The sequence below is a fragment of the Plectropomus leopardus genome, chromosome 12 (assembly GCF_026936395.1).
Source record: "Plectropomus leopardus strain MGB_pleo_1.0 chromosome 12, ASM2693639v1, whole genome shotgun sequence".
NCBI classification, from domain to species: domain Eukaryota; kingdom Metazoa; phylum Chordata; class Actinopteri; order Perciformes; family Serranidae; genus Plectropomus; species Plectropomus leopardus.
In genome coordinates, this window is record NC_142187.1 from 937,999 (window position 1) to 948,295 (window position 10,297).

Here is a 10,297-nt window from a genome sequence, read left to right on the forward strand (position 1 = left end):
ACCAAATTTATTTGTGTTTGGGTAAATCTTAATTTATTGTGTAATGAATTTGTCTATCGCCACATTTTTAGGAGTGTGTGAGGTTGCAACAGGCAACTGAAATTTCATAAAAATTACACTCAGAGGCACACTGGTACAGGGCTTTACTGATTAAAAACAGTGCTATTTCCACTTGTGTGTTATCAGCAGGGAAATAAAAGAAAAAATGAGCAACCACATACTTACCTAATAATATGACAATACAAAGCAATATGGCCACAAATGCCCCGGTGCTGAGACCAGCTGAGGACAGGAAGGCCTGGGCCTGACAGACGTTGTTGCTGTGTCTCCCCCTGGTGTTCCTCTGACACACACACACCCTGAGGGAGAGCGTGGCAGTGCTGCTAAGAGGAGGCTCTCCACCATCAGAAACCACAAGCACCAGGCTGAACAGCTCCTGCTCTCTGCTGTGGCTGAAGCCCTCACGCTGATGAAATATGATACTGGCTGTGTTATCTGAAGAAGAGAGGACAGGATGGAGGGGAGCAAGGGAGGAGGGTGAAGGGAGGAGGTGACATGGATGAACAGAGAAAGGTAAAAGAACGGTACAACAAAGGTGAAGGAGAGAACAAAACCGCACTTTAAGAAGGCAAGTACAATAATTATACTGGTTCTATGAAAAAAACGGTAGCACTTTATAATACAGCTTGCGATTTACCATGTAATTATGTGGCACTTACAATGTAATTATGTGACTTTATGCGACACTTACGAGGCACTTTTGAGGAAAGATGTTGAAAGTTATCCCTTAAGTGTTTTAAGTACCTGATACCTACAGAGCACTATAGAAGGGTACTTTATAGGAAAGATGTAGGAAGTTGCCTGCTAAGTATGTTGTAAGTACTGGCTACCTACAGGATAATTTAGAGGAAAGATGTCTGAAGTTATCTCCAAAAACGTTTGTAGGTACGGGGTACTCTAGTGGAAAGATGTTTGAAGTTAAGTATTTTGGAAAGTACTTTAGAGGAAAATAAATTACCTTATCCTCTAAATATTTTCTTAGTAGTGGGTACCTACAGGGTAAGGTACAGGTTTATAGATCCAAATGATTTACAGAAATGGGATGCTGGAATGCTTTTCTCTGTTATATTAATAATTATTAGCACTTTTTCTACTTTTTAGTTTTGTTCTCTAATTATCTGACTTGTCTTTGGCATCATAGGGTATAATGTTTGAAGAAACAACACACCTAGGTTTTTTACCTCTTTATTGAACATACAATTTATACAGTCATTCAGCTAGTGGGGATGGAATGGACCCCTCATTCATCCAGCACTGCAGCAACGCACAAGGAGCAGGCTGGAGTGAAAACAAACCTACCTCTTCTCAGCTCCATAGAAGGCTTGTGTTGTCATCCAAGGACAAAAGTAACAAAATACAGTAATCTAACAATGTCACAGACAAATATGAAGGTGGATCAAATGTAGCTATGCTAAATGGTCTGCTGGCAATAATTGTTTCTACAAATAATTATAAATGCTATGTAATTAAACTTTATCTGGTTATGTAAGTGTAAATTCAAAACTGAAGCACACAAGACCGCCAGATGGGCTACTTCTGAATAAGTACTATTGTAATTTCCTAAAACCAATGCAAGTCTCCACTGTTCCCCTATATTGCCCTGTACCTACAGAGTACTGACTTTGTACTTACGAAGTACTTACCATGTACTTACACAGTATTTACAGGGGCGCGGGCAGGATTATGGAATATCCATTGTTCCCCCTTTTTACCTTGTACTTCCATAGTACTTACAGGGGTGCAGGGTGGATTATATAGTATCTGCTGTTCCCCTTTCTTATCTTGTAGTTACACAATACTTATCCAGTACTTCCACATCATTACAGGGGTGCAGGCCAGATAGATTATCCACAGTTCCCTGTTCTTTCCCTGTACTTACATAGTAATTAAAGGGGTGTGGGATGGATTATGGAGTATCCACTGTACCCTTTTCCTACCCTATTATTACACAATATTTACTTTGTACTTACAAAGTACTTTTCCTGGAGAATCTTGAATCTCAAGAATCTTGGTGTGTTTTGTAACCCGCCTAGAGGTCATCAGAGTACTTAAATCTATTAGAACCAGTGTCTAGATGCGTAGGAGGGGTTGAAAGAGAATGACAGAAACAATAAGCAACTGGAGTCACAGGGTGCGTTTCACTTAAAAGTAGGCTAGATTAAAATGTAGGCATAAAACAAAAATCAAAGGGCCCCTCTTTAACCAAGAAAAAATAAATAAAGGTTCATGCCCTGGATACCATATAAATGCATTCAGTACATCAAAAACTGTTTAAACAGTGCTTCACAACCTGAGCACATAACATAAATCCCATTTAACTGGTTGTTTGACATAACTAAATTGCATGGAAAGAAAATTGTCTCCAAGTGCCGTTGAGTTCAGGATTCCTGCTTCTGTTCCTTTAAGTTCAACTTTGGTCCTTTGGTCAGTTCAGCTAGCTTCAGACAGTAAGGGCAGTGTCAAGTCAGTTTCAGTTTCAATTGTCTCAGTTTTTAGTCAAAATGATGAATGTGGGCTTCGACAGTCCTGCCAGGGCATCATGGGTGGTTCCTTCCTCCAGCAAAAGATGATCTCCAGATCCTCTGGATAAGGAATTGGTCAGGTTCAATGGTGGCTCACCATCTCCTTCGTCAAGAAGAGTTCAAAGTCCAAAATCTGACAATGTCTTTAGGGTATCTCAAAAATTAGCCTCTGTTAAAACAAGGCTGTTACTCCTTTGATTCATTACATCCAAATCCTCTATGGCCATACTGAATATCACATCAAAACTCTCAAACACCACTGTTACACAATAGTGATAAAAAAAAAAATAAAAAGAATATATATTTTTTTTCCATCTACACAGCATCTCTTGAGTGGAATATTTCATCCCTTTTTATATCAATTATGAATAATGTTTAGCTTTTTAACCATAAAACATGATTATTTAATATTTCAACCATGAATTATAATTATTTAACATTTTACCATCATTTTAACCACAGATTATTACAGATTATTATTATTTCCTTTAAAATAATAGTCTGAATAACAGCACCAACATCATGTATCTAGTTCACATCACATACACATTCTTATATTAGATAGTTTTAAGTGCACTTATTCAGGTTTCTCTTTTCTTAAACACACTATAGATCAGGGGTCACCAACCCGGTGCCCGCGGGCACCAGGTCGCCCGCAGCGACCACATCAGTCGCCCACAGGCCAGTTCTAAAAATAGCACTAATCACGAACTAGCTCTGTCTAAAATTTTATTTAATTGTGTTGCTATTCTTTTTGAATTGCATTTACAGTGATGTAAATTTAAAAACGAATATATAAAAATGTAAAGAAAAAATATAAAAAAAAGTTTAATATACGAAGTCTGACGTAGTATGGGTCACAGGTCAGTCTAGTGCGCATGACAAACCACAGCTTTGCTGAGATGAGCTCTGAGCGCTGCGAAGATGAGGAGACGAAAACGGTTTCTACCCACAAAAACATGGCAGAAAAAGGAAGAAAACTTATCAGTTTCACAGTAAATGGGAGGAAGAGTTCTTTTTTACTAACGTGAAAGAAAACTGTGTGTGTCTCATTTGCGGTGCGACTGTGGCGATGGCAAAGCGGCAGAACGTGGAGAGACACTTCAGTACATGTCACAAAAGCTACCATGTTAACTACCCACCAGGCAGCGCACTACGGACGGAAAAAGCCTGCGACTTAAAGGCAGCTTTGGGCAAACAGCAGTCTTTTTTTACAAGGCCGGTGAAAAACTCTCAAAAAGCAACCGAAGCCTCATTTAGAGCTACACATTTTTTGATAAAGAAGAAGAAGGCGTTTTCAGATGGGGAGGTTCTCAAAGAAGCAATGGTGATTATTGTGAACACTGTACTTAAAGACGAGAAGAATGGAACCGATATCCTCCCCACTCTCTCCGATGTCCAGCTGGGGGCAAGCACGATGGCTAGAAGGGTGTCTGCTATGTCTGGGAACTTGACAGAGCAGCTGGACCGGGGTCTGGCGAGGTGCAGGTGGTTTAGCATCCAGTGCGACGAGTCTGTGGACAACAGCAGTACCGCACAGCTGATGATCTTTATTCGGATGGTATTTGATGATTTCTCCACAAAAGAAGAACTCCTGACACTACTGCCCCTGAAGACAACTGCGAGGGGAGTTGACATTTATAACGCAGTGAAGAGTTTTTTCGCGGAGAAAAAAGTACCACTGGAAAAGCTGGTATCGGTGACTACAGACGGAGCTCCTGCTATGACCGGCCGACATGCAGGTTTCATCGCACACTGTAAAGGTGACACAGACTTCCCACCATTTCTGCATTACCACTGCATCATTCACCAGCAGGTGATATGTGCAAAAGTGACCTGCTTTGAGCATGTGATGACTCCCGTCGTGAAGATTATAAACGGCAAAGCGAAACAGCACAGGACATTCAAGGTGCTATTGGAGGAGCTGTCAGCTGAATATGGAGACCTGTTACTGCACACAGAAAGCCGATGGCTGAGCAGGGGACGGATTTTGAAACGTTTTTTGTCTCTTTTGGGTGAAATCAAAGAGTTCATGCAGTCCAAAGGTAAAGACACCTCTCTGCTGGAGGACACTGAGTGGATACTTGACCTTGCATTTTTAACTGACATCACTGGGAAACTAAACCTTTTGAACTGTGAGCTGCAGGGCAAAGGTAAGAATGTTGCTGACATGATAAGTTCTGTCAATGCATTTAAAGCTAAGATGAGCATTTTCTCCATGCATTTACAGAGGAAAAAAGTGCTGCACTTTCCCTCTGTGCAGTCAGTGCTGAAAGACAATGCTTGCATATGCATATGAGACTTTTGACAAAGCTGCAGAAAAGTACTTTCAAGTCATAAACAGACTTGGACAAGAGTTTGAGAACAGGTTTTGTGACTTTGATCAGCTTGAGCCATGTGTGTCATTCATTTCCAATCCTTTCATGCAAGTGGATACAACATGCATTGCTGAGCAACTAAGTGCAACGTTCAACTTGGATGTTGGACAGGTGGAGACTGAAATTGTAACATTGCAAAATGACCTCCACCTCAAAGTCAACCAGGCCGCACCAAACTTTTGGTGCCTTGCAGACACTGAAAAGTACAGTGGTGTATGCACAGCAGCCATGAAGGTTGCCAACATGTTTGGTTCAACCTATCTGTGTGAATCAGCCTTTTCTGACATGAACTTCATTAAGAACAAACACAGAACACGCCTCACTGATGCACATCTGCAAGAGTCACTCAGAGTTGCAGTGTCAACGTACATCCCAGATTACAGCACACTGGTGAAGAGCATGCAATGCCAGGCTTCCCATTAACAGACAAAGAAACAAATGCCAGATGTTGTTGGTGGCAACATGTCAGTGCCATGGCAAAGATAAATTAAAATATTGAAAAACTGTTACAGATGTGTTACTAAGTGTAACAGACATGCTGACTTGTTTTAATGGCTGCAAATGTAGTGATTAGTACAAATGTGATAAGATTTATTTCAAAAGGAGTCGATTTTTGTTAAATCTTACATAATTGATCATTTGTTTAAACATGGTTCAGAGTTCATGATTTGATAAAAACTGTTAGTGGGTAGTAAAAATTGGACAAGATTTCCTGCAAAATGTTGTGGAAGTGATCATTTGAAAATGAAACAATTGGAAAGGTAAATAAGAAATAAAATATTGCATGTTGAAATGTATCTCTGTCCTACCTTGTTGAATCATTCTGAATAATTATTGTGATGAATCATTAACGATCAGTGTCTTCACGTAGAATATCATTAATAATAATATAAAATTAAAGGTAAACCGTGCAACTTTGTTATTTCAGAAGTGTGTTATCAAAGTGGTTGCCCTTTGCATTACTCAGTGCCCTTGAAGTAGCTCTCAGTTTCAAAAAGGTTGGTGACCCCTGCTATAGATTATTAGCATGCAACTTGTACATAATGATTTCAATCAGATTATGCAGAGATGTGCAGCTTTAACTAGAGCTTTAACACTTGATATCACAGCAGTAAGTATAATGTGACACTCAGTGAGAAAAACAGAGGCTTTCTGCAGTGCCTTGTGTCTACAGACATCACTCGCTAAGTATTTAGCATCTGTGCTAGCTCAACCCAAACTCACCAAGATGTTGCGAAAAGTGATATATTCCTGGTGCACGGGTCCTTGTTCACTTCTTCCACTTCACAAATGCCGTCTCTGGTTCTGCTCAGCAGTTATAGCAAAATTATCCACTACCACGTATTACTTTCATCTCATGTCTGACTCTCAGGCAGCACTCATCCAAACATGGCGGTTCTCTCTGCAGTGTCGCCAACTTCTCTGTAAGGAAAGTAGCTCTCCCAAAAGTTGCTACAATCAGCTAGATGACGTAATCAATCAGTTTGCATAATATGAAATTCTGAGAGGCAAAACTAATAGAAAAGGCTGACTTGGTAGTTTACAAACTAACTATTTATGTATTTACAAAGTGTTTTTGTTGCCATATAACTATAATGTTAGATTTTTTCTTTTCGTTTTTTACTGACCTAAGTAAGGCTTAAGGCTTATATTTGGCTAGAGGAGGAGAAGGACAAGAAACTGACTGAGTGTGTGAGTGAGACTGACTGAGACAGAGTGAACCGTGTGAGGGATTTTGGGGTGTGAAATGTAACGTCTCTGCTGTAACCGAACAAAATCATCATCTGTGACTGGTCGTAAACTGCAAACGCATGATTCATTTGCAAGGCAGACAGCTGTTGCTCAGAGCGGTCACGGAGTCCGCTGAGGGTTGGGACTGTGGGGCTGCTGGTCAGACTGGCTGCATGAGTGCTGTGTGAGTGGTGAGGAGGAGACGGCAGCCACCCTGCTGTACTTGGCTCTTGTCAATGGAGTTGTAACGTGAACCGCAGAATGGGATATGTTAGATGCTTTTTGCAGACCCTTGGTCAGCACAATCATTCCCCAAATTACCAGAAAATGTCAGTAGATTTGTTGCTGGTCGCTATTGACTAATTAAGTCGCCGAGGTGTCTGGAAAGTCCCTAGATCCAGCAACAAAGTCGCCAAGTTGGCAACACTAGCTGTGTCCCAATTCAGGTTCTGCATCCTTCGGAGGACGCAGCCTACGTGGTCCATCAAAAGGTGTTAAATGGGACGTACCAGCCTCCGGAGGATTTCCTGGTTGCGTCACCAGATGTTCCCACCATGGATCTATTATAAATCTGGATACAGCCGTGAGGGCGGGGCCTCATTTATTCCTATGAGAGCTGCTCAGTGGCGCATGAAGCAGAGAAAACTCTTTTTCCGGGTTTAGAAAAGTGTAAAATACCCGGATCTACTGGCCCATATAGCATTCGTAGAAGTGATTAACGGCAGCCGAATGCGGCCAAATGTACCCGAGCATTGCCTCCGACTCACTGGCTCGCTCACACAAGTTAAATCAACAAACAAACCAAACGTATAAGTCTCATAAACTTGTGTTCATCAGAGAGCCTATTTTTGCCAATAATCGCAAATTTAAAACAAAAAAAAAAACCTTATGGGATTTTTGAATGGAGTTTTTGTTTATGGCCAAAAAATATGCTCTGTGGCGAACACAACTTTATAAATGAGACTTACATGTTTTGTTCAGCATAAATTAAATCGCCAGAAGCAAAAAGCTTTTGTTAGCCTATACACGAACTACATCGTGCTTGCATGTATTAAACGTCACTGCTACAAACACTTTAAAAACATGTTGACCCTGGAAAGCTGTAAAGGCGGACAAGTGGGTTTAATGAGTTTCTGTGTCTGCTGTGATGACGTCTAACGTGTACGACCAACACTGTAGTCCCATTTGTTAGCAACCGCCTTTTTTAAGATGAGTAAAAAAATTTCAAAAAAAAAAGTTCAAAAATTGGGTTTAAGCCGACATATTTTATGTCATTTTATTTTATGTCTATACAATATCTTTAGCCTGTGGTAACCAGTCAAAAAATGTCTATAGACTTTTTGACAAGGGAGCTGGGAGTGCTAAGAGGCCAACGGACTTCCACATTTTAGGACTTACTTCACCACTCTATTGAAGCAATGCAGTTTTTCCTATTGAACAGGGGAAAAATAAGTCCCAACCATCCGTGTACATTTCGGTTGTACAGAAAGAACCCCCATGTTTGGATGAGTGCTGCCTGAGAGTCAGACATGAGATGAAAGTAATCTGCATTGATAACCTGATTGAAATCATGAAATACAAGTTGTATGCCAATAATTTATAGTGTATTTAAGAAATGAGAAACCTCAATAGGTGCACTTAAAACTACCTCGGACATAAGAATATGTGTGTGATGTGCACAAGATACATGATGTTGGTGCTGTTATTCAGTCTATTAGTTTAAAGGAAACACATGTCAGTTTTAAATGTTAAATAAAATGTTAAATAATCATAATTCGTGGTTAAAATGATGTTAAAATGTTAATAATCATAATTTATGGTTTAAATATTAAATAATCATATTTTACGGTAAAAAGCTAAACATAGTTCATAATCAACATAAAAAGGGGTGAAATATTCCACTCAAGAGATGCTGTGTAGTTTAAAAAAACTCCAAAAAACCCATTATTTTTTAATTTTTTTTATCACTATTGTGTAACAGTGGTGTTTGAGAGTTTTGATGTGATATTCAGTATGGCCATAGAGGATTTGGATGTAATGAATCAAAGGAGTAACAGCCTTGTTTTAACAGAGGCTAATTTTTGAGATACCCTAAAGACATTGTCAGATTTTGGACTTTGAACTCTTCTTGACGAAGGAGATGGTGAGCCACCATTGAACCTGACCAATTCCTTATCCAGAGGATCTGGAGATCATCTTTTGCTGGAGGAAGGAACCACCCATGATGCCCTGGCAGGACTGTCGAAGCCCACATTTGTCATTTTGACTAAAAACTGAGACAATTTAAAACTGAAACTGACTTGACACTACCCTTTCTTTCTGAAGCTAGCTGAACTGACCAAAGGACCAAAGTTGAACTTAAAGGAACAGAAGCAGGAATCCTGAACTCAACGGCACTTGGAGACAATTTTCTTTCCATGCAATTTAGTTATGTCAAACAACCAGTTAAATGGGATTTATGTTATGTGTTAGGTTGTGATCCACTGTTTAAACAGTTATTAATGTACTGAATGCATTTATATGGTATCCAGAGTGAGAACCTTTATTTATTTTTTCTTGGTTAAAGTGGGACCCTTTGATTTTTGTTTTGTGCCTACATTTTAATGAAGTCTACTTTAAATGAAACAAAGAAAACAAAGACAATTTGCGGATCTGGGGGTATGGTTTAACCCCCAGATCCGCAAATTGTAACAAACATCATGAAAATTTGAAAGAAATTGGCGTTCAACCAACCTCGGAAGTTCGGTTTAGTCTGGCTGTATAGTCTTAAAGTGTATAAGAAGGCCCTCCGCCATGCCAGAGCAAACTATTACTCATCATTAATTGAGGAAAATAAGAACAATCCCAGGTTTCTTTTCAACGCTGTAGCCAGACTGACTCAGAGTCACAGCTCCACAGAGCCTTGTATTACTTCGGCCCTAAGCAGTGACGACTTTATGACTTTCTTTAATGATAAAATTACAACTATTCGAGATAGAATCCATCACCTCTTGCCCTTAACTGACCAGACCCCGGACTCAGATAGCCTGGATATGGCAGCAAGGCCTGGAATTTATTTGGACTGTTTTTCCCCCATTGACCTTCGCTGACTCTGCCTGCTAGACCCCATCCCAACTAGGTTAAGGAAGCTTGACCCTTATTAGACAACTTTTTATTAGATATAATCAATGCGTCTTTATTCACGGGCTATGTACCACAGTCTTTTAAAGTAGCTGTCATTAAACCTCTTCTCAAGAAGCCCACTCTCAATCCTGAGATTTTAGCCAACTATAGACCAATATCTAATCTCCCCTTTATTTCTAAAATCCTTGAGAGAGTGGTTGCTCGTCAACTCTGTGACTTTCTCCAAGATAATAGTTTATTCGAGGACTTTCAGTCAGGCTTTAGACTTCATCATAGTATAGAGACGGCACTAGTAAAAATTAATAACGACTTATTGATTGCTTCTGATTCAGGTCTGGTCTCTGTTTTAATCCTTTTAGATATCAGTGTCGCTTTTGACACCATTGACCATCAAATCTTGCTGCATAGAATGGAACAGTTAATTGACCTTAAAGGAATGGGACTAACCTGGTTTAAATCTTATTTATCAGATCGTTTTTTCAC

General features: G+C 39.8%; 1 protein-coding gene across 1 annotated transcript in view; it reads right to left on the reverse strand.

The window, feature by feature from the left end:
• The window catches only part of LOC121951252 (cadherin-18-like), a 120,347-nt gene that overhangs the window by 3,554 nt on the left and 106,496 nt on the right, over window positions 1-10,297 (reverse strand). The window contains exon 11 of the mRNA XM_042497517.2: window positions 226-495. Within this exon, the coding sequence (XP_042353451.2) occupies window positions 226-495 (270 nt within the window). The remainder of the gene's footprint in view (window positions 1-225; window positions 496-10,297) is intronic.